Source organism: Gossypium arboreum, chromosome 10, assembly GCF_025698485.1.
Source record: "Gossypium arboreum isolate Shixiya-1 chromosome 10, ASM2569848v2, whole genome shotgun sequence".
Classification (NCBI taxonomy): Eukaryota; Viridiplantae; Streptophyta; class Magnoliopsida; order Malvales; family Malvaceae; genus Gossypium; species Gossypium arboreum.
The window spans coordinates 109,291,724-109,314,286 of NC_069079.1; the positions used below are offsets into that span (position 1 = coordinate 109,291,724).

General features: G+C 34.8%; 1 protein-coding gene and 3 non-coding genes across 4 annotated transcripts; 1 reads left to right on the forward strand and 3 right to left on the reverse strand.

The window, feature by feature from the left end:
• Positions 1-3,461: 3,461 nt before the first annotated feature.
• On the reverse strand, positions 3,462-3,568 carry LOC128283308 (small nucleolar RNA R71). Its single transcript, XR_008273649.1, has one exon. It is a non-coding gene; the product is annotated as a small nucleolar RNA R71 (small nucleolar RNA).
• Positions 3,569-11,425: 7,857 nt separating this feature from the next.
• LOC108488405 (major strawberry allergen Fra a 1-3-like) lies at positions 11,426-12,336 on the forward strand. Its single transcript, XM_017792687.2, has 2 exons — positions 11,426-11,704; positions 11,791-12,336. The coding sequence occupies exons 1-2, from the start codon at positions 11,524-11,526 to the stop codon at positions 12,087-12,089; spliced, it is 480 nt and encodes a 159-aa protein (XP_017648176.1). The 5' UTR covers positions 11,426-11,523; the 3' UTR covers positions 12,090-12,336.
• Positions 12,337-15,492: 3,156 nt separating this feature from the next.
• LOC128283298 (small nucleolar RNA R71) lies at positions 15,493-15,598 on the reverse strand. Its single transcript, XR_008273640.1, has one exon. It is a non-coding gene; the product is annotated as a small nucleolar RNA R71 (small nucleolar RNA).
• A 3,570-nt stretch (positions 15,599-19,168) lies between these two features.
• LOC128283019 (small nucleolar RNA R71) lies at positions 19,169-19,274 on the reverse strand. The gene has a single exon (XR_008273364.1). It is a non-coding gene; the product is annotated as a small nucleolar RNA R71 (small nucleolar RNA).
• Positions 19,275-22,563: the final 3,289 nt, after the last annotated feature.

The window sequence follows — 22,563 nt, forward strand, 5'->3', positions numbered from 1 at the left end:
TGTTGAAAATTTGAAAACTTGAAAGAATTTAAAATACGATCCCTCTTTGTAAAAAAGGCTCAAATATTAAAGACCTTCACGTCTCGAAGTAATAAATACCATGTCCAGTAAGTTAAGACACGACATATCAAACTTTGAGAACGAGCTTGCCTTTATTTAAAAAAAATCATATATTTTAACCCCCTTTTAAAAGGTTATTCGGTTGGTTAGGGTAAACGAGGAAAATCAAAACCCAGTAAGTTAGGGCGCGTTTCCTCGAATTTCCAAACACCGAATATTGCCTTTACTTGTGAAAATCTTATTTCGAGCTAACAAAATGTCATACCCGGTAAGTTAGGGCACGACACCTCGTATCCCCGAGGATAAGTATTTTTCAAAACTCGTATTGCGATTTAAAAGAGTATTTCGTAGTTAGGTTAAATGAGAGAAGTCAAAACCCAGTAAGTTAGGGCACGATTGTCTCGAATTACCAAATACGGAATATTTACTTTTACGAAAGAATTTTTATTGGGTTGGATAAAACCTAAATTCGTGATGGAACGAGAAAAAAAATGCATAACAAATAAAAATCGATAATCATAACAAGATAAATATGAACACAAAGGTGAACGACAACGATAAAAACAAAGATAAAATAAATGCGTCAAACGAATAATAAGTAAATGAAATAGTAAATAAGCTAAAAAAAATATTTGAAATTAAGAAAGAACTAGTAGTAAGCGAATAAATATTATGCAAAACTATTTAAGGAGTGATAGTAATGATAATAATATTAATGGTTATAATGTAAGGAATAAAATCTTTAAATTTGAAATGATGTAAAATAAATAAATAAATGATATGCCATGAATGAGGAATAAAAATAAAATGAGATAATTTGAAGAGTAATAGGTAAGGATAATACAATAATATAATAGTAATAATAACAATATAAAAATAGCAATGATAGTAATAAAAATAATATATTAAATAATAGCAAATAAAAATAGTGCTAATAGTAATAATAGTGATAATAATAATAGTATGAAAAATATAACAATAGTAAAATAATGATATTAATACCTAAATATAAATATAGACATAATATCTAAAATATAATAATGAAAATATAAATACATAAGAAATATAAATAGATGAGTAATAGGAAAATAAACATAGATGAAAATATAATAGTCATAATACAATAGTAAAAGTAATTACAAAATGATAAAATAAGATAATAATAATAATAGTTGTAGTAGTAGTAAAAATATAATAATAATAATGATATATTAAATAACAAATAATATAATAGTAACAATAATTTAAAAAATGATAATAGTAATAAAAATAAAATGATGTTGATAATAAAAAACTAAAGTTTAAAAACTATATAAAAGTATATAAATAAATAAAATAATAACGAGAATAAAAATAAAATACGATTATATAAAGAAAGATAATGAAAATAATATAATAAATGGAAATATAACAACAATAGGAATAGATAAAAAGATTAGATAAATAATAGTAGTTTTAGAATAAGAAAATAAATATAAATAGGAATGTAGTAATAATATATCGATTAGTCTAATAATAATAACTAGTAAGTGAATAAAAAGGAAAATAATAGTGGCAATAATAATATTAATTTGGTTAATACAATAATAACAATACCACATAAGTAAAAAGAAGATATAATAATAATAATAATAATAATAATAATAATAATAATAATAATAATAATAATAATAATAATAATGTGAGTAGATACGAAAAGAAAATATATGATGTAATAATAATAATATAGAATTAATTTGTCTAATAATATGATAATAATAATGATAAAACTAATTAAAAGGCTGAAACTAAATGAATAAAAGATTTAATTGAAATTAAAGTGAATTAAAAGGTGTAAATTGCAAGCAATAAAAGGAAATAGGCTGATAATGACCATAATATCATGCTCTGAAAATAATGGGGACTAATCGGGTAAATATCCCTGGTCCCTATGTGCACAATGTTTGCAATGGACCAAAATGAAACACAATTAAAAACACGGGGTGAATTTAAGAAGACAAAAAGGCTAGATTAAAGCAACTCAAAATGCGGAGGGATCAAAAGGATAAATAACCTTTTTAAACAAAAACGCGTGGATCCTGAGTGGAGCGGGTCGGATCGGGTCGGGTCGCCTCAAAACGACGTCGTTTTGGGGTGTTTTGCAGCTAAATGAAACGGCGTCGTTTTGGTAGTATTATAAAAGGCCAAGTTTTTGCAAAAAACTTCATTTTCCTTCTCTTTTCTTCAAAAAAACCTGAGAGCATCCTTTGGCCCTCTCTCCTTCCCCTCTGGTCCGGTCACCGGATCGTCCCCGTCTGCCACGCAAGCCACCGTCGCCGGCCACTGTGCAGGGTGGCCGAAAATCCAAAAAAAGGGTATATTTTTTTTTATTTTTTTATATTTTCGTGTATGCTGTTTTTTTTAAATATAAAATAGAGAAAGATATGTATGAATGGGTCCGAAATAAGGAAAAACAAAAAGAAGATGGATAAACCTTCGGCTCGAAATCTTTGGACTACCTTCTCTATTTTTCGCTGCGACTTTATGCTTATCTTTGGATCTATTTTTGTGTTCTGTATTTAAAACTAAAATGTTGTTCTTATTTCACTAATGCCGAATGTTACAAATGGTAATGGATTCAGCCTTTTATAGGCGTTTTTTCTACAACTTGCTTCTTGATTTCTGTCTTGTCTTGTTAATGCATTGCAGGTGCTTGTGGCGGTGGACTTGATGGGGCGGTGTTGCAGCAAAGACGGTGGATGGGATGGGGAGCATGTGCTGAACGACTAGGGTTTCCTTAGCTTCTTCTTTTGTTGTGTGTGTGGGCATGGGTAGGTTTGGGTTTAGTAGGTTTAGGGGTTTTGGACCCAAAATTGGGCTTGTACAAAATTGAAAGCACAATTCACAGAAATCATAGAGAAATAAGGCAGAGTTTACAGTATATAGAGGAAGAGCACGAGGACGATACCAATACTACCGAGGAGATGGCTGAAAATTGAAATAATCCGCTACCTCCTGTGGTTGCCGCGAATCTTGTAAATTATAATCCTGCTCCTCGTACTATGTACGATTATGCTAAGCCCACTCTCACTGGGGCTGATTCGAGTATTGTCAGACCTGTCATTGCTGCAAATAATTTTGAATTGATACCTAACACTATACAAATGATTCAACAGTTTGTTCAGTTTGATGGTTTGCAGGATGAAGACCTAGATGCTCAATTGGCTAATTTTTTAGAGTTCTGTGATACTTTCAAGATAAATGGCGTTTCTGACGACGCCATTCACCTACAATTATTCCCTTTCTCATTGAGAAATAAGGCTAAGTAGTGGTTGAACTCCTTACCACGAGGTTCCATCACTACTTGGGATCAAATGATCAAGAAGTTTTTATTGAAATATTTCCTACTAGTTAAGACAACTAAGTTGAGGAACGATATCTCCTCCTTCGTGCAAATGGATTTAGAGACTTTGTATGATGCATGAGAGAGGTATAAGGACTTATTGAGAAGGTGCCCTCACCATGGGTTACCTCTATGGTTACAGGTTCAGACTTTTCATAATGGTTTGAACCCCTCAACTAGGTAGATGATCGATGCAGCTGTCGGTGGTACCATAAATAATAAAAAACTTGAGGAGGCTTATGAGTTTATAGAGGAGATGTCACTGAATAACTTTTAGTGGCAAGTCATGAGGAGAAAGCCTAATAAAGCAGCCGGTGTTTTCAACCTCGATGCGGTCACCATGTTATCAAACCAGGTAGAGCTCTTAAATAAAAAGATTGATGGTTTATGTGTTTCTACGCAGGTATATCCGGTGATGCAGTGCGATGCGAATGGAGGAAGAATGTACTACATAGAATATCCATCCTACAACCCTAGCACAAAGAACGAACAGATCCACTATATGGGTAATAATTCTAGACCTTATAATAATCCATATAGTAACACTTATAATGCAAGTTGGAAGAACCATCCCAATTTCTCGTGGGATGGTCAAGTACATCAAAAACCGCAGCCCCTTCCAGGTTTCCAACAACCACCTTACCAGCAGGAAAAGAAGCCGAACCTTGAGGAAATGCTAACAAAATTCATCTCGGTGTCAGAAATTCGCTTCCAAAACTCCGAAACTGCAGTAAAAAATCAACAAGTGTTGATTCAAGGGCTTAAAAATTAAATTGGTCAACTTGCCAAGATGATTTCAAACCAACCACAAGGTAGCTTACCGAGTAATACCAAAACTAACCCAAGGGAGCAACTTCATGTGATTACTGTTCGAGATGAAGACGGGTTAGTTGAAGATGAACCAAAACCGAGACAAGAAGATATGGTAGGTAAAGGTAAGGTTGAGGTGAGCCACAACAAGAAAAAACCGATCATTAAGGAATATAAACCTCACGTGCCATATCCAAATGCGACAAAGAAAGACCACACAAACGAACAATTCGGTAAATTCCTTAAACTGTTGAAAAAATTACATATTAACTTATCGTTTATTGAAGCTCTTTTGCAGATGCCAAATTCCGTTAAATTTTTAAAGGAGCTTTAACAAATAAGCGAAAGTTAGATGATTCGTCGTATATGGAGCTAAATGTAGTATGCTCAGCCATTTTGCAGAATAAACTACCCAACAAATTAAAAGATCTAGGGAGTTTTACTATTCTTTGTTTAATTGGTAGTTTAAGTGTTAATAATGCTTTGGCTAATTTAGGGGCTAGTATTAAAGTCATGCCTTACAAAATGTTTAAGCAACTAGGTCTTGGGAAACCCAAACAAACTAGGATGAGCATTCAATTGGCAGATAGAACAATTAGATTTCCTAGGGGTATTGTTGAAGACGTATTTGTCAAAATTGATAAATTTATGTTCCCAGTTGATTTTGTTTTTCTAGACATGGATGAGGATAGTAACGTACCATTGATTTTAGGACGACCCTTTTTAGCAACTGCTAGAACTATCATAGATGTTGGTACAGGTGAGTTAATACTTCGTGTAGGTGATGACATGGTTAAACTCCAAGCTCGTGATTCTGGTAGGATATCTAGTGATCGAGATGATATTACGAGCTCTGTTAATGTTAATAACCTTGTGGCTCAACACTCTTTGTAGGAAACACCTCGGAAAAACGTGATATAGCTGCAGTCCAGTTTACATAACAAAAACAGAGCAAATCATGAAGAAAGAAGATTACAAATTAATGAACTAGATGAATGCCAGACACACGTCAAGGAGAAACCTAGAATACACGATGAACCAAAGCGACTCCATCACAAGCTTAAGGATGAGATGAACCAATTTAAGATTGGCGATCAGGTATTGTTGGTAAAACGGACCCTCAAATCACCACTTTAGAGCATAATGCAAACGGAGCAACTCCTTTTACGGTACTGAATATTTTCCCATATGGTACAGTCGAGGTAAATCATTCTAAATTTGGCACTTTTAAGGTAAATATTACTCGGCCAAAACCTTATGTTGATAATAGAATTGACAGTGAGAAAGAGGAGTCTCGACTCTGTGAACCACCGTAACTGTGTGAATACGAGGTAAGTCAAGCTTAGACTTTAAATAAGCACTTCTTGGGAGGCAGCCTGAGTGTTAACATTGCTAATTTTCTTAACATTATTTCATGAATTTTTTAAATTAATTAATTTTCAAAATCTAAAAAAAAGTGTGTTTTTGACCTACATGACCTGGCCACACGGGTGTGTGGAGCACACGGCCTAGCCACACGGGCGTGTGGGACCTCACATGGGTGTGGGAGAAGCGAAGGAAAACACATACGGCCTGGCGACATGGCCATGTGACCCACACGGCCTGGACACATGGGCGTGTCCTAGGCCGTGTGAAATCTGGAGCTAATTTTTTTTCAAAGTCAGAGAGTTACACGGCCTGGCCACACGGGTGTGTGGAGCACACGGCCTAGCCACTCGGGCGTGTGGGATCTCACATGGGCGTGGAAGAAGCGAAGGAAAACACACACGGCTTGGCGACATGGCCATGTGACCCACACGGCTTAGACAAACGGGCGTATCCTAGGCCGTGTGAAATCTAGAGCTAATTTTTTTTCAAAGTCAGAGAGTTAAACGGCCTGGCCACACGGGTGTGTAGGATCTCACATGGGCGTGGGAGAAGTGAAGGAAAATACACACGGCCTGGCGACATAGCCATGTGACCTACACGGCCTGGACACACGGGCATGTCTATGACCATGTGTAAACAGGGTTAATTACCCCAATTTTATTTTATTTTATTCCTTTTCAATTGTTATATTTATTTTACTAATTAATTAATTAATTTATTATTCTTATACTTATATTTTTATTTTTATATATTTTTAAATTTTTTATAAGCTTTTATTATTATTATTATTTTTCTATTTCTATTTTTTCTTCTTTTTTCTTTCGTATTTTTTTTACTATTATCATTACAATTACCTTTTAAGTTTATTAATATCAATGAGTTTATTATTATTATTATTTTATTATTATTTTTTAAATTTTGTTTTAGTTTTTTTTCTCTTCAACTTATTTTCATTATTATCTTTTGAAAGATTTATGATTGTTTCTAATCGAGTTATAACCCTTTAATCTTCTTTATTATTTGTGTTTATTTTCTTGTTAGTTTGCTCAGAATCATGAGTTACATTTAGCTTTCTCTACAATTCCGCTAGTCACTAATTTGAAGACTTCATCCAAAATTTAGGGCAGTTTCACTTCTCTCACTCTCTTATGATATTCTACTTATATTGTCATTATATATATTCATACATTGAGGACAATGTATATTTTAAGTGTGGCGAGGTTATTTATGTGATTATTAGAAAATCTCTAATTTATGTCTTGTATTTAAGTAATTTTCTCATATCACTGTTAGAGTGAATTTTTCTTCGATTTATGATTCTTACTCATATGTTCTAGATTAAATTCATAGGTTGTTTAAACTTTAAGACATTAGAGAATCAAGCATGATAAATCTATTTTCAGAATTAAAATTTTCTAGGTTGCTTCCCTAAATTGAGGTATTACCTTGAAGTTTGAAATTTGTAAGATTAACATCAAAAACCATAATTTTTGTGAGACTTTGAGCCTTTAGAACATACACATTTCTTGCTCACTTTATTATTGGTTATGAGTGTGTCAATATTGATTTGTTATTCTAGAACTTGCTTCGATTATACATGTCAAGACCACACATTTGATTTGATATACTGAGATGATAAAGGCACCTAGGTTTTAACCCACTTATCCTATAAAAAGCCTACCTTCATAATTAACCTTTAGTGAACTCCTTTGAGCCTAACAAACCGTTTCTTGATTCACCCATCAATATTAATCCGTGACTCATTTTTTTGATTTGCTATTCCCTTTTTATTGACTCCCTTTTTGTCGAGATTTGACTTGGTTAGTTGCCTAACTATGTTCTGTTATTTTAGTTGTTTAATTTTATCTTATTATTCATTCAAAAAAAATTTAAAAAAAGTCAAAAAAAGAAAAAAAAAACATATATGTTGATTATTATTATTTCTTTGTTTTGAGCTTAAGTAGTTAATTTCATATTCTGTGAAGAAGCTCGTGTTATTCTTTAATAATTTCGGTTGATGTAATTTTTCAGCATTAGGTTATCTTTCTAGTTAGGTAATTGATCAATTCGACCTCAATTCTAACCTTCTTTTTCAGCCTTTATCCACACCTTTGACCCAAGCCCCTTTACAACCCTGTAAAGACTTTTTGATTTATGTATCATCTCATTTTATAGTGGTGGAGATTTGATTTTTGTGCAAGCCTATGGTAATAACTTTTCATGTTTGACTTTTGAGTGGTTAATTTTTAAACCTTAAACACTTTGAGTGATTTGAGTTAATCTTGAGAGAGGATGTCAATTCTTGTTGGTTTTGAATTAAAGGTAATTACTTAGATTAGGGGAAATACCTATGTTTTCATGCTTTAAAAAAATGTTTGACTTGGATTGTTTGAATCTTTAGTGTTCTTTTAGTTGAATTATCAATGTGTAATTATTTGTGAATTATGATAAAACATTATTGATGAGAATTATGAATTGAGAAAGTTTAATTTTAATTGTGAGTTAAGGATTTTGCTTGAGGACAAGCAAATGTTTAAGTATGGGGATATTTGATAAACCATAAATGTAACATATTTTAATTCCATTCTTGGCATATTTTTGGATGTTTTATGATGAGAATTAGTGAATTTGATGCTCCTAATCCCTTAAATTCATGTTTTTATACTTAGGAGAGCATTTGAGAGCAAAAAGAGCAAAAAAGGGGCCAAAACTAGAGTTTTTAGGATCCACACGGACTGGGCACATGCCCATGTGATCCACACGGGCAGGCCACACGCCCATGTGATCCACACGGGCAGGCCACATGCCCATGTGCCTGCCCGTGTTGATATCGTTCCCTGTTTCCCCAACACACAGAAAAGTCCAATTTTTAGGGTTTCTAAGCATTCTAAAGTCTATACAAACACGCTAGTAGAAGACCTAAAGGGGACACAGAGAGCAGAAAGCAGAAATTACTCGAAGGAAGCCGTTGGAATCATCTCAGAAGAAGATCCACCTCAAGATTGAAGATCTCCATTCAAAATTCTCTCTAAGTTTATTTGGATTTTTTTTATGTCTTGTAGTTTTTCTAAATTTGAGATGTTTTCCTTTTACATTATGAACTAAACTCCCTAAATACCTAGGGAGGATGAAACCTAAGATGGATCTTATTATTTAATTATCTAAATTACACGATAAATACTTGTTCTTGTTCTTAATTATGTGTTTTTAATCCTTGTTTTAATATTTTTAGGATATTATTCCAAGTCTGATGTGCTTATTCAGTGGAGCAAAAGTCCCTGTTTAAGAGTAGATCTAGCATAATTAAGCAGAGTTGCATACAATCCTAGAAATAGGACGACATAAATCTACCGGATTAGAGTCAAATCTAATAGGGGAATCCATAGATCGAGTTAATGCGACGATAGGGGTTTTAATTAGAAAGAGATTTCAATTAATCAACCTAGAGTCAATTGTTCTTAGTCTCGAAAGAGATATTAACATAATTTAGGGATTTCTATGGATCAAGGCAAGTGAATAAATCGTTTGATTCAGAGTCAGAATAATAAGTGAAGTTTAGTTGGATTCTTTCCTGGGTATTATCTTCTTTATAAGTTTTCTTCATGTATTTTTTCCCAATTCACTCTCTGTCGCATTAAGTAGTTAATTAGTTAAGTTAATTTTAGATTAAAACAAATCTCTTTTTTTAAGCTAAATAATAAAAAGATAATTAATACTAGTACTTGTAGTCCTTGTAAATACAATATTCTGGACTCACCATAACTATACTACCATTCGATTGGTGCACTTGCCTTAGTCGTGATCATAGTCTAGTTCAGTGAATCATAAAACAATCATCAGTTAGTTGGTTGGGATTCAGTCTGTCAGCTTCGTTCTTTTGTAAGATTTGGGTTTCATCGTTTTGAGGATCAGAACAAGTCTTTTTTGTTGAAATTGAGGTATAATCTTGTTTTGAACGACAATACTTTATGGGTTAGGATTCTCAGTTCGAAGTATGGTATGAATGAGAGGTTGCTAGAGAGCATTTTGAGAAGTTCAAGTTTGTTCCTTTGGAGGGCTCTATTCAAGGTTTGGTCTTTTCTTAAAGATAATCTAATATGGTCCATGGGAGATGGAAGTTCGATTTATTGCTGGAAAGATCATTGGATTGCGAGTGTAGGACCTTTGATGCGGCTAATCTCTTTGCATGCTAACTTGGATCTTGACTATATGCTTGACGTCATGGTAATGGTGGATGGGGTGTGAAATATTGATTTATTTTGAGTATGTTTGTTTCAAGACATTGTTTGATGCATAGTCAGTATTTCAACACCCCATTCTTTCGCGGGTTCGAACAGGATTGTTTGGATCCATCAACCTGCTGGATCTTTTTTGGTTAAAAGAGCGTATCACATGATTCAGGAGAATTTAGGAGGCCTATAAATGAGACTTGTAAGACGGCATGGAAATTTTAAGGGGCACAAAGAGTTGGCTTCTTTATGTGGCTTGCTTTAAAGCAAAGATTGCTCACAAACATGAAATATGTTAGGAGAAGAATTAGTCAGGATCCTTCTTGCCCAGTTTGCGGCCATGCCTCTGAAGACCTTCTTCATGTCCTTAGAGATTGCTCTACGGCGAAACATGTATGGCTGAGCATAGTGCCTGTAAATCAGAGTGATAATTTTTTCTCTGTTAAAAACTTTGCAGACTGGTTAGTTTCTAACTTATCCTCACATTTAAGGGTGCACTCTGAGGAAGTTTTTTGGTCTTGCTTATTTGGTTTAATATCATGGTGTCTGTGGAAGAACAAGAATTTATTCATTTTTTAGTGTTTGACTTGGAATGCTTAAGAGATAATTAAAGTTTCAATATGTTGGGCTCGACAATTTTTAAATGTTCATTTGACTGTGATGTATAGTAGATGCATTGGAGCTCAAGTTTAATCTTTGTCGGATATCTGTGTTTTTTTATATACTGATGGGGCAGTGAACGTGAGTACAGGATGCACATCCGCTGGTGGTGTAGTGAGAGGTTAGTTTGGTGATTGGATTGTCAGGTTCAATCATAATTTAGGTGTTTGTTTAGTCTTTGATGCTGAACTCTTGAGTACCTGGGATGGTTTACTATTGTTACAAGAAAAGGGGTATGTTAAAGTCTTAATTCAAGCAAATTGCTTGGAGGCTGTCAGTGCTATTCAAGATGACTATTTGAGGGTATCAATTTAAGCCTTGGTTTGCTGAATTAAGCAGATCTTATAGTGCAAGGAGCATTGGGTAGTTAGGCATGTCCCTAGGGAGAGAAATCAAGTCGCTAATCGTTTAGTTAAAATGTTTTCTGTTTAAATTGATGGTATGCAAAGATTAACAGGCGCACTAAAAAGTTCATTGATCTCCTTAAACAAGATAAAGTTGCTGGTGCTTTTGTTCATTTAATTTGATCTTGTTATATCTTTTTATTAAAAAAAAAACTCTACTTTGAATTTAATAAAATAATTTCTTAAAATAATAATTTTAGACAATTTTAATTAATGCTTATAAAACCGTCAGCACATTAAATTAATTGAACCATAAGTCTCTGTCAGCACAATTCATTATTCCCTCTATATATTTAAATAAGCATTATTGAAAACAATAAATTAAGCAAATAAGTAAATAAGTAGAAGACAAACTGATACAATATTCGAACTCACCAATTTGCGATTTAATAAGAAAGTTCTGGCTGCCTATTTTGACTAGTACCAATTCAATGAAAATTAATAACAATGTTGGATATAAATCCAATTAAAGAATGAGAACAATAAAGTTCTTACGCTTCAAGTTCAGTCTATAAATAGCATCTTAGTTCTCTATAATCTCACACCTCAAACACTCAACCTTCCATTTCTTCTCTTCTTTGAACTCAAAGTCCCAACTAATATTAGAATCATGGGTGTTGTCACTTATGACTATGAGAATACCTCCCCAGTCGCCCCTGCCAGGCTTTTCAAGGCCTTTACTGTTGAAGCTCCGAAAGTTTGGCCCACGGCTGCACCTAATGCAGTCAAGAGTATTGAGGTTGAAGCTAATCCTAGCTCTGGAAGTATCGTAAAAATCAACTTTGTTGAAGGTTAGTTCTTTCATTTTCACTTGCATTGGCCTTTTTGTAGTATGTTTTACACGAGTATGTTGGATAACAAGCATTTATTTGTTTAGGCCTTCCATTCCAATATATGAAGCACCAGATAGGAGGACATGATGAAAATAATTTTTCATACAGTTACGATTTAATCGAAGGTGGGCCTTTGGGGGACAAACTTGAAAAAATCAGCTATGAGAACAAGTTTGAGGCAGCTGCAGGTGGAGGAAGTATTTGCAAGAGCTCAATGAAATTCTACACTGTTGGCGACAATGTAATCACTGAAGATGAAATCAAGGCTCTCATTAAGGGAAGTGAGGGAGTTTACAAGCCTGTTGAAGCTTACCTCTTGGCTAATCCTGAATCCTGCAACTAGGATATAGGTTGCTTTGAATTCTGATTCTTGCTTTTAAAGAGTGGTCATTTCTTTTAATGGTGTGTTTTTTATATTTTCTTTTTCCTTTTAAAACCTAAATTGTCTTCTAATTATTTACATAAGAGTGGTGGTGATCGAGCTTTTGTCATCTTTATTTTCATTACAGTCAAAGAATTTGGGTTGTCTTTGACATATATAGAAATAAAATAAACAAATAAACTCAAAAAAAAAAAAAAATTACCTGGAATATTGAGGAGTGAAAATTCACAATCCATATTAGAGATGTGCATTCGGTGGTTGGAACGATTTGATTATTTTATAACAATAATCGAATAAATAAAAAATTTTACTGTAATTGAATTAATCGAACCAAACTTAAAAAGGTAAAAATGAAACGACCGAACTGAATTTAGTCAATTCGATTAGATTTAGTTTATCGATTTTTGCTTTTTTTGTTTTCTAACTTAGTTGAATTCTACCTATCCAAAAATTCTTCACTGTTCGTGTCGGCATGTTTGTTCCTCACAGAATGGGAGCAAACAGTAGCCGCCTACCTTTTGCTATAAAAAGGATTTTAGCCTTAGCTTTCAAAATCATCCCAATTTCTCCAAGAAAGCCTGTATACTCTAGTATACATTTGCTTAATTCTTTTAATTAAGGATTTCATTAGTTTGTAATCTTTTTAGTATTAGTGAAGTTATCATTAGATATTGGATTTTGAGGATGTAAATAATTTGTTGAATTGGTGTGTTCTCTTATCTATTATCTTATTTACATTTATTGATTTTTCTTATCGTATTTGATATTCAATAGTAATTTATCGAGTTAATCTATTATGTTTAGGGGATGAGAAAAAATCAGTAAAAATTGATCGAACCAACCAAAATTTATTTTTCTGAATTAATTTGGTTGGTTTCGAGTTTAGCTAGGTTACATTAGGTGATTAACTCGGTGATGTCGACTCGATTTCAGTTTTGAAATTCAAAACTGTTTTAATCAATGAAACTAACTTTACATGTAATAATATAATATATATTTAATTGAACTCAAACCCAATTTGTCATTTACCAACCCAATCTCAATCCAAGCCAAAATTAAACCCAAAATTCCAAATACCCAAACTCAATAAAAATAGAATAATAATTAAAAATTAAAAATTTAATAAAAACTAAAATGTAATAAAAATTAAAAACATTAAACCATAAAAACTAATATTTCTAACTTTCTAACCCTAAAACCTAATTTCCCAAAACTAAAAAAGAAAAACCTTACCTTTGTTGTAGCCCACAGTCGTTCCCTTGACCCTGTGTTTCACCTTTGTAATGACTCGAATTTCAGTGGTGTTAATAAACTATAATTTATACATATTTTTACCCCAATGCTTGGCATAATTATGGATGATTGATTATAAGATTTAGTGAATTTGATGCTCCTAACCCTTTGATTTCATGTTTTATACTCAGAAAAGCCTATGATAGCAAAAAGAGTGAGAAACAGGCCAAAAATGGACAAATTGGGCCTAAATCAGTGTTGCACACAGCCTAGGCAGTTCCACGCAAGTGATCCACACGTCCATGTGTGACACACGGGTAGACCACACACCCGTGTGTCATGGCCGTGTCGAAATTAATCCAAGTCAGAATTGCACACGGCCTAAGCACCTTCACACGGGCGTGGCACACGACTGTGTCCCTGTCGAGCCCAAGTCTAGTTCTACTCGGAAAAGGCTAATTTTGGGCAATTTTGGACATTCGAAAGTCTATATAAACACCTTAGAAGAGGATTAGAGGACACACGCAGAGTAGAAGGTAGAAAATACTCGAGGACAGCCATCAGGATCAGCTCGGGAGGAGGATCTACATCAAGACTTAAGATTTCCATCCAATTTCCTAGAAGTTCTTTGGGTTTCTTTATGTTTTGTTGTTTTCCAAATTTTGAGATGTTTTCCACTATTATTGTGAACTAAACTCCCTAAATACCTAATAGAGATAAAACCTAAGACGGATCTTATTACTAATTGAGTTATATGATAAATACTTGTTCTTATTCTTAATTGTGAATTTAACCCTTGTTTTAATATTCCAGGATATTAATTCAGGTTTTTTATGTGCTTATTCAGTGGAGAAAAAGTCCTTGTTTAAGAGTTGATCATTTATAATTAAGCGGAGTTGCATGCAATACTAGAGATAGGATGACATAAATCTGTTGGATTAGAGTCAAATCTTATAAGGGAATCCATAGATCGAGTTAATGTGACAATAGGGGTTTTAATTAGAAAGAGATTTCAATTAATCAACCTAGTGTCAGTTGTTTTTAGTCTCGAGAGAGATATTAACATAAATAAGGGATTTCTACGGATTAATTCAAGTGAATAAATCGTCTAACTCAAAGGTAATAAGTGAAGTCTAAGTGGATTCTTCCTTGGGTATTGTCTTCTCCATCAGTTCTCCAAAAATATTTTCCAATTTTAATATCTGTCGTAATCTTAGTTAATTAGATAATTAGTTTTAGTCTAAAATCATTCTTTAATTCTTAGGCTAGATAATAAAAAGATAGTAATCACTAGTACTTTTAATCCTCGTGGATACGATATTTCTGGTCTCACCATAACTATACTACTGTTCGATAGGTGCGCTTGCCTTAAGTCAATTTTTTTGTTAGTTTTACGACCATCAAGTTTTTGGCACCATTGTTGGGGATTAAGATATTAGGAACGCTTAATTTTTATTACTTTAGCCATTTTTTATTTTTATTGCAATTTAATTTTGTTTTTATTTACTAAATTTTATTTTCTTTACTTCTGGGAGGTTTTTATAGTTTATAACTAGAAGAAACCCGTTAGGACCTCTACTTTTCGACAGTGAGATCGAAAGCACAGCTTATAGAAACCGAAGAGAAATAAGGCAAAGCCTACAATACATAGAGGAAGGGCAAGAGGATGATATTCACACCACAACCGAGGAGATGGTTGAAAATCAGAATAATCCGCTACCTCATGTGGCTGCTGCAAATCCAGTAAACCAGAATCCTGCTCCTCGTACTATGTATGATTATGCTAAACCTACTTTAATAGGAACTGAATCGAGTATAGTTAGGCCTGCTATTGCTGCAAATAATTTTGAACTGAAGCCTAACACGATCCAAATGATACAATAGTTTGTTCAGTTTGATGGTTTGCAGGACGAGGATCTAAACACCCATTTAGTAAATTTTCTGGAATTCTGCGACACCTTTAAGATCAATGGCATTTCTGACGATGCCATTCGCCTTCGGTTGTTTCCCTTTTCATTAAGGCATAAACTTAAAAAGTGGTCGAACTCGTTACCTCGAGGGTCAATCATCACTTGGGAACAAATGATCGAAAAATTTTTGCTTTAATATTTTTGGTCGGCTAAAATGGCTAAATTACGGAATGATATCTCTTCTTTTGTGCAGATGGATTTAGAAACACTGTATGATGCATGGGAGAGATACAAAGATCTATTGAGAAAGTGCCCTCCCCATGGATTAACCCTTTGGCTACAAGTTCAAACTTTCCACAACAGGTTAAATCCCTTGACTGGACAAATGATGGATGCAACTGCTGGTGGAACTATCAATAACAAAACACCTGAAGAGGCTTATGAGTTCATAGAAGAGATGTCACTGAATAATTATCAGTGGCAAGTCATGAAGACAAAGCTGACAAAAGTAGCTGACATTTTTAACGTCGATTCAATTACTATGCTTTCCAATCAGGTAGAAATTTTGAATAGAAAAATTGATGGTTTAATTGGTTCTACGCAGGTACGTCCAGTAATGCAGTGCGATACAAGTGGAGGTGGATTAAACAATTCAGAATATCCACCCTATGGCCCTAACATGGAGAACAAGCAATTGAACTATATGGGTAATAATCCTCGACCTCAAAATAATCCTTATAGTAACACTTACAATGCAGGTTGGAGTAACCAGCCAAATTTCTCATGGGGAGGCCAAGGAAATCAAAGACTACCACCCCCTCTAGGCTTCCAACAACGACCTTACCAGCCAGAGAAAAAATCGAACCTTGAGGAGATGATGACAAAATTTATCTCAATAGCAGAAACTCATTTTCAGAATACTGAAACTGCCCTTAAAAATCAGCTAGCATCAATTCAAGGGCTCGAGAATCAAATAGGATAGTTGGCTAAGATGATTTTAGAAAGGCCACCAGGGAGCCTACCTAGCAATACCAAACCCAATCCAAAGGAGCATGTGAAAGCAGTTACATTAAGGAGTGGGAAGGTGTTAGCTGAATCTGAAAAGAAGCTGCAACCAGAACCTGATATAAAGAAGGTGAGGAGGAAGAACCCGAAAATAATAAAAAACCGGTGTTGAGGGAATATAAACCACCAAGCAAGGTTGAAGAAAGACCGCATGGATACACAATTCGGTAAATTTCTCGAACTTTTTAAACAATTACATATTAATTTACCTTTTGTTGAAGTTATCTCGCAGATGCCTACATATGCAAAATTTTTAAAGGAGCTTCTAACAAATAAAAGGAAGTTTGAAGACTTGTCTACAGTGGAACTCAATGAGGAAAGCTCAGCCATACTCTAAAATAAACTGCCAACCAAACTGAAAGATCCAGAAAGTTTTACTATTCCCTACTTAATTGGTAGTTTAAATGTTGATAAGGCACTAGCTGATTTAGGCGCTAACATTAATTTGATGCCATATAAAATGTTCAAGCAACTTGGTCTTGGGGAACCAAAACCTATTAGGATGAGTATTCAACTAGCTGATAGATCTGTTAAATATCCTAGGGGTATTATAGAGGACGTACTTGTAAAAGTAGATAAATTTATATTCCCTGTGAATTTTGTTGTACTTGACATGAATGAGGATGTTGAGGTGCCTTTAATTTTAGGTCATCCATTTTTATCCACTGCTAGGGCTGTTATTGATGTGGGTGATGGTAAACTTGTGCTTAGAGTAGGTGACAAAGAGATTATTTTTAAAATTTATGATGCCATGAGATTTTCGAGGGAACAGGATGACTCATGTTATTTTATTGACTCTATTGATCATGCTACTCAAGACTCTTTACAGGAAATCATACATAATGACAAGTTAGAACTGTGTCTTACCCAAGGAGAGAAGGCAAATGATAATGACTCTGAGATAGGTAAGATAAAAGCTGAACTAAATTCCAATGAGCCTTCACTGAGACAGAAGAGCTACAAGGGTATTGAGGTAAACAATGAATTAAAATTAAAACCCTCTGTTGAAGAATTGCCTAAATTGGAATTAAAGCTGATAAATCGTAAATTATACATATTTTTACCCCGTGTTTAATACATTTTATGGATGATTTCCCATTAGAATTGGTGAATTCGATGCTCCTAATGCTTTAATTTCATATTTTATAGTTAGGAGAGCATAGGAGAGCGAAATGAATGAGAAACAGGCCAAAAATGGAGAAAATGGTACAAACTACGAAATCAACATGGCCTGGACCTCTTCACATGGGTAGACCACACGGCCGTGTCAATTTGGCAGGCTCGAACATGGCCTGAAGTAATCGAACACAGGTGTGTGCCACGGGCGTGTCCCTGCCGAGCCCAAGCTAAGTTGAATTCAAAAAAGGATAATTTTGAGGGCTTTTAGGCATTCCAAAGCCTATAAATACACCCTAGAGGAGGAAGAAAAAGACACGAAGAACAGGGAGTAAGGAATTACTCCAAGGAAGCCGATTGATCCATCTTAGAAGCCGGATTCATCATCAAGACTGAAGATCTCTCCTCAATTTCCCTTCAGGAGTTTTGGGTTTTCTTTATGTTTTGTATTCTTTATTCTTCTGAGATGTTTTCTTATTTATTTATGAACTAAAACCCCTAAATACCTAAGGGGAATGAAACCTAAGACGAATCTTGTTATTATTTTCTGAATCGTATGATAAATATTTAACTTGTTCTTAGTTATGTGTTCTTAGTTCTTGTTTTGATATCCCAGGATACTAATTCAAGATAAGCTCTTATTCAGAGGAGGAATAGACCCTGTCTAAGAGTACGTTTGTCATAATTAAGCAGAGTTGATTGCGTGCCTAGATATAGAGTGACAAGATTTTGTCAGATTAGGGTGAAACCTAATAAGGGGATCCATAGATCGAGTTAATGCAACTCTAGGGTGATAATTAGAGAAAAGTCTCAATTATTCAATTTAGGGATTAGACATTGTTAATCTTGAACAGGGATAATAACATAACTTAAGGATCTCTACGGAACAAGTTGAATGAATAAATCGTCCGATTTGGAGCCAGAATAACAAGTAAGGTCTAGGTGGATTTTTCCTTAGGTATTGTCTTAGTCAATCGATTTTCCCCAAAAGAAATTCCCCAATTCTTTTCTTTGTGAGTTCTTAGTTTAGATAATTAGTTAATTAAAACAAAACCTCTTTATTCTTAGGTTAGATAATAAAAAGACAGTCATTACTAGTACTTTTAGTTCCTTTGGGTTCGACAATCTGGTATTGCTAAAACTATACTACTGTTCGATAGGTACATTTGCAAACATTACTTTTTAATGAAGAAATCGATCATACTGTTCGCAAACATCAAAGAGAAATAAGGCAAAGCTTACGATACATAGAGAACGTGGAAGAAGACAATACTCAAACCCCAATCGAAGAGATGGCTGAAAACCAAAACAATCAACTACCTCCTGCAATTGCGGCTAATAAAAATCATGCTCCACGCACTATGTATGATTATGCTAAACCTTCTTTAACAAGAACTGAATCTAGCACAGTTAGACCTGCTATAGCTGAAAATACTTTTGAATTAAAACCTAACACTATTCAAATGATACAACAATTTGTTCAGTTTGATGGTTTGCAGGATGAAGATCCTAACGCTCACTTAGCAAACTTTCTGGAATTCTACGATACATTTAAAATCAATGACTGATGATGCCATTCGTCTTCGGTTATTCCCCTTTTCATTAAGGAACAAAGCTAAACAGTGGTTAAATTCGTTACCACAAGGGTCAATTACTAGTTTGGAACAAATGACCGAAAAATTTTTACTAAAATATTTTCTGTCGGCTAAAAGACTAAATTACATAATGATATCTCTTCTTTTGTACAGATGGATTTAGAAACACTCTACGATGCATGGGAGAGATACAAGGACTTACTGAGAAGGTGCCCTCACCATGGGTTACCGCTTTGGCTCCAAGTTCAAACATTCCATAATGGTCTGAATCCTTCGACTCGGCAAATGGTTGACGCAGCTGCTGGCGGAACCATCAAAAATAAAACACCTGAAGATGCTTATGAGTTCATAGAAGAGATGCCATTGAATAACTATCAATGGCAAGTCATGAGGACAAAGCCAACGAAAACAGCCGGCGTTTATAACGTCGATTCGGTCACTATGCTCTCTAATTAGGTAGAACTCTTGAATAAGAAAATTGATGGTTTTCTTAGTTCTTCACAGGTTCACCTAGTGATGCAGTACGAAGCAAGTGGAGGTGGAACAAGCCATTCGGAATACCAACCTTATGGCCACAACATGGATAACGAGCAATTAAATTACATGGGTAATAATCCTTGACCTCAAAACAATCCATATAGTAACACTTACAATGCAGGTAGGAGGAACCATCTCAATTTCTCGTGGGGCGGTCAAGGAAATCAAAGACCACAACCACCTCCAGGCTACCAACAACCATCCTAACAATAGGAAAAGAAACCGAACCTTGAAGAGATGCTCTCAAAGTTATACCAGTGTCAGAAACTCATTTCCAGAACACCGAGACAACACTTAAGAATCAACAAGGGTCGATCCAAGGGCTCAGATAGGCCAGCTTTCCAAACTAATCTCCGAACGACCACAAGGTAGTTTGCCAAGTAATACTGAACCCAACCCAAGGGAACAGCTCAACGCAATTAATGTTCAAGATGAAGAAGGATTTGTGGAGCCTAAACCAGAACCGCCACAAGAAACTGCGATAAGCAAAGGTCAATGTGAGGTAGATCAAAATACAAACAAATAAGTGAATGTCGAATATAAACCTCGTGTACCATACCCCAACACGACAAGGAAAGACCGCTCAGATGAACAATTTGGTAAATTCCTTAAACTCTTAAAAAAATTACATATTAACTTACCGCTTATTGAAGCGCTATAGCAGATGCCAAACGCAATGAAATTTTTAAAAGAGCTTTTAGCAAATAAGCAGAAGTTGGACGAGGTGTCGCATGTGGAGCTAAATGCAGTGTGCTCAGCTATTCTGAAAAATAAGCTACCGAACAAACTAAAAGATCCAGGGAGTTTTACGATTCCTTGCTTAATTGGTAGTTTAGATGTTAATAATGCATTAGCTGATTTAGGGGCTAGTATCAACGTCATGACTTTTAAAATGTTCAAACAACTATGTCTTGGGAAACCCAAACAGACTAGGAGAAGCATTCAATTAGCAGATAAAACTATAAGATTTCCTAGGGGTATTGTTGAAGATGTGCTAATCAAAATCGATAAATTTATATTTCTTGTTGACTTCATTGTTTTAGACATAGAGGAGGATATCAATACACATTTAATCCTAGGAAGGCCCTTTTTAGCAACTGCTAAAACAATTATGGATGTTGGCACAGGTGAGCTCACGCTTCGCATAGGAGACGAAACACTCACCCTTCAAGCTCACAATTCTGACAACACATCAGAAATTGAAGGTGATCGTCTAACGTATTCTATTAAAACTGACCACATGATACAACCCACTTTGTAGGAAATAAGTCTGAAGGAAGTACATGAGCCACTCTCAAACAATAGTAGAGGATCTATTCATGAAGAACAAAGGCTGCAAATAGAGGAGCTAGATGAATAGTGAACACATAAATTGAGAACACACGATAAACCGAAACTACGCCAAAATGAGTCCGATACCTCTCAAATCAACTTAAGGTTAGTGATAAAGTCTTATTAGATGCTGCAGACCCCCACATTGTCACTACCACACCGAATGAGGAAATCCCTCTTACGGTCCTCAGTACTTTTCCATTCGGTACAGTGGAGGTGAGTCATCCCAAGTTCAGTACTTTTAAGGTAAACAATACCCATTTAAAACCTTATTTTAAGATTGATAGTAGGAATGAGGAGTATAAACTCCTCGAACCACCATGATCATTCAACAGAGAGGTTAGTCGAGCTTAGACTATAAATAAGCACCTCTCGGGAGGCAACCCGAGCACTAACTGTATTAACTTCTTTTAAAATTTAGTCTTCAACATTTAACTTACTAACGGAGCTCTTTAATACAGGTTTTCCATAGAGACACGGCCAAGCACAGGGGCGTGCTTATGGCCATGTGAAAATAGGTTAAGGATTTCCCCAACACGGGCTACGATAAAACGCCACGGCCGTGTGACATGGCCGTGGTCAAGCCTGTCAAAACAACAGGGGCATTTGACATGCCTGTGTGGAACACCCGTGGTTGAAACTGAGAAACTAGCACGGGCGTGCAACACGCCCGTGTCTAGCACCCGTGGATGACACTGTCAAAATGACACGGGCGTGCAAAGACCTACACGACTGTGAGAGAATCGAACCACATCATACAAGGTCGTATAACATGATCATGATGACACACCCTATACACACGGGCGTGCCTGAAGGCCGTGTGACGACATCTCACTTCGCGACAAACACGGACGGGACACGATCCACACGGGCTTGTGAACCGGCCGTGCCACTTAAAAAAATTAGATTATCTATCCTATTTTATTTTATTAATTTTTGAAGATTCTTCTATTTTTAAACACGACTTATCTTTATAATTGCTACCAAATTATTTCCCCGATTCTCCTATTGTTCTTCAGAATCATATTTGTTCTCTAGTTTTATTTCCAACAACTCGCTCTCGCTAATCCAGGATTCCATCCATTTTTAACTCAGGAAGTTTCACTTCTCTCCCTATCTTATTTTTATACTCTAATATCTATCTTTGTACATTAAGGGCAATGTACGTCTTAAGTGTGGGGGGATATTTATTTCATTATCAGAAAAATCCCTGAATGATTGCCTTGTTCTCTTGAAAAGCTTTCATACCATATCTAGGATAAATTTTAATTGATTTATTATTTTGATTGATACATTTTGAATCAAAACATAGGCAATTATGCATTGATTGTTTAAAATTTAAGACATTAGAGAATCAAGCATGATGAGTTGATTTTTAAGAATTCAAAATCTTAGGTTGTTTCCCTAAAGTTTAGGTATTACTTTGAATTGGAATTCACAAGTTTTTAACATCAAAAAGCCATAATTTTTGTGAGATTTTTGAGCCTTTTGAGCATATATTAATTCTTTCATGCTCACTTTTATTATTGCATTGAGTCCGTTAGTATTGAATTGTTATTCTAGAACTTGCTTGATTATGCATGTCGAGGCCACGCCATTTGATTTGATATGCCAAAATGATTAAGGCACTTAGGATTAACCCACTCA

Bases quoted from the DNA above. Each gene is read 5' to 3' on its own strand.
- LOC108488405 (XM_017792687.2), top strand. From the start codon at position 11,524: ATGGGTGTTGTCACTTATGACTATGAGAATACCTCCCCAGTCGCCCCT. The intron at 11,705-11,790 runs GTTAGTTCTTTC...TTATTTGTTTAG, and splicing joins AAAAATCAACTTTGTTGAAG to GCCTTCCATTCCAATATATG.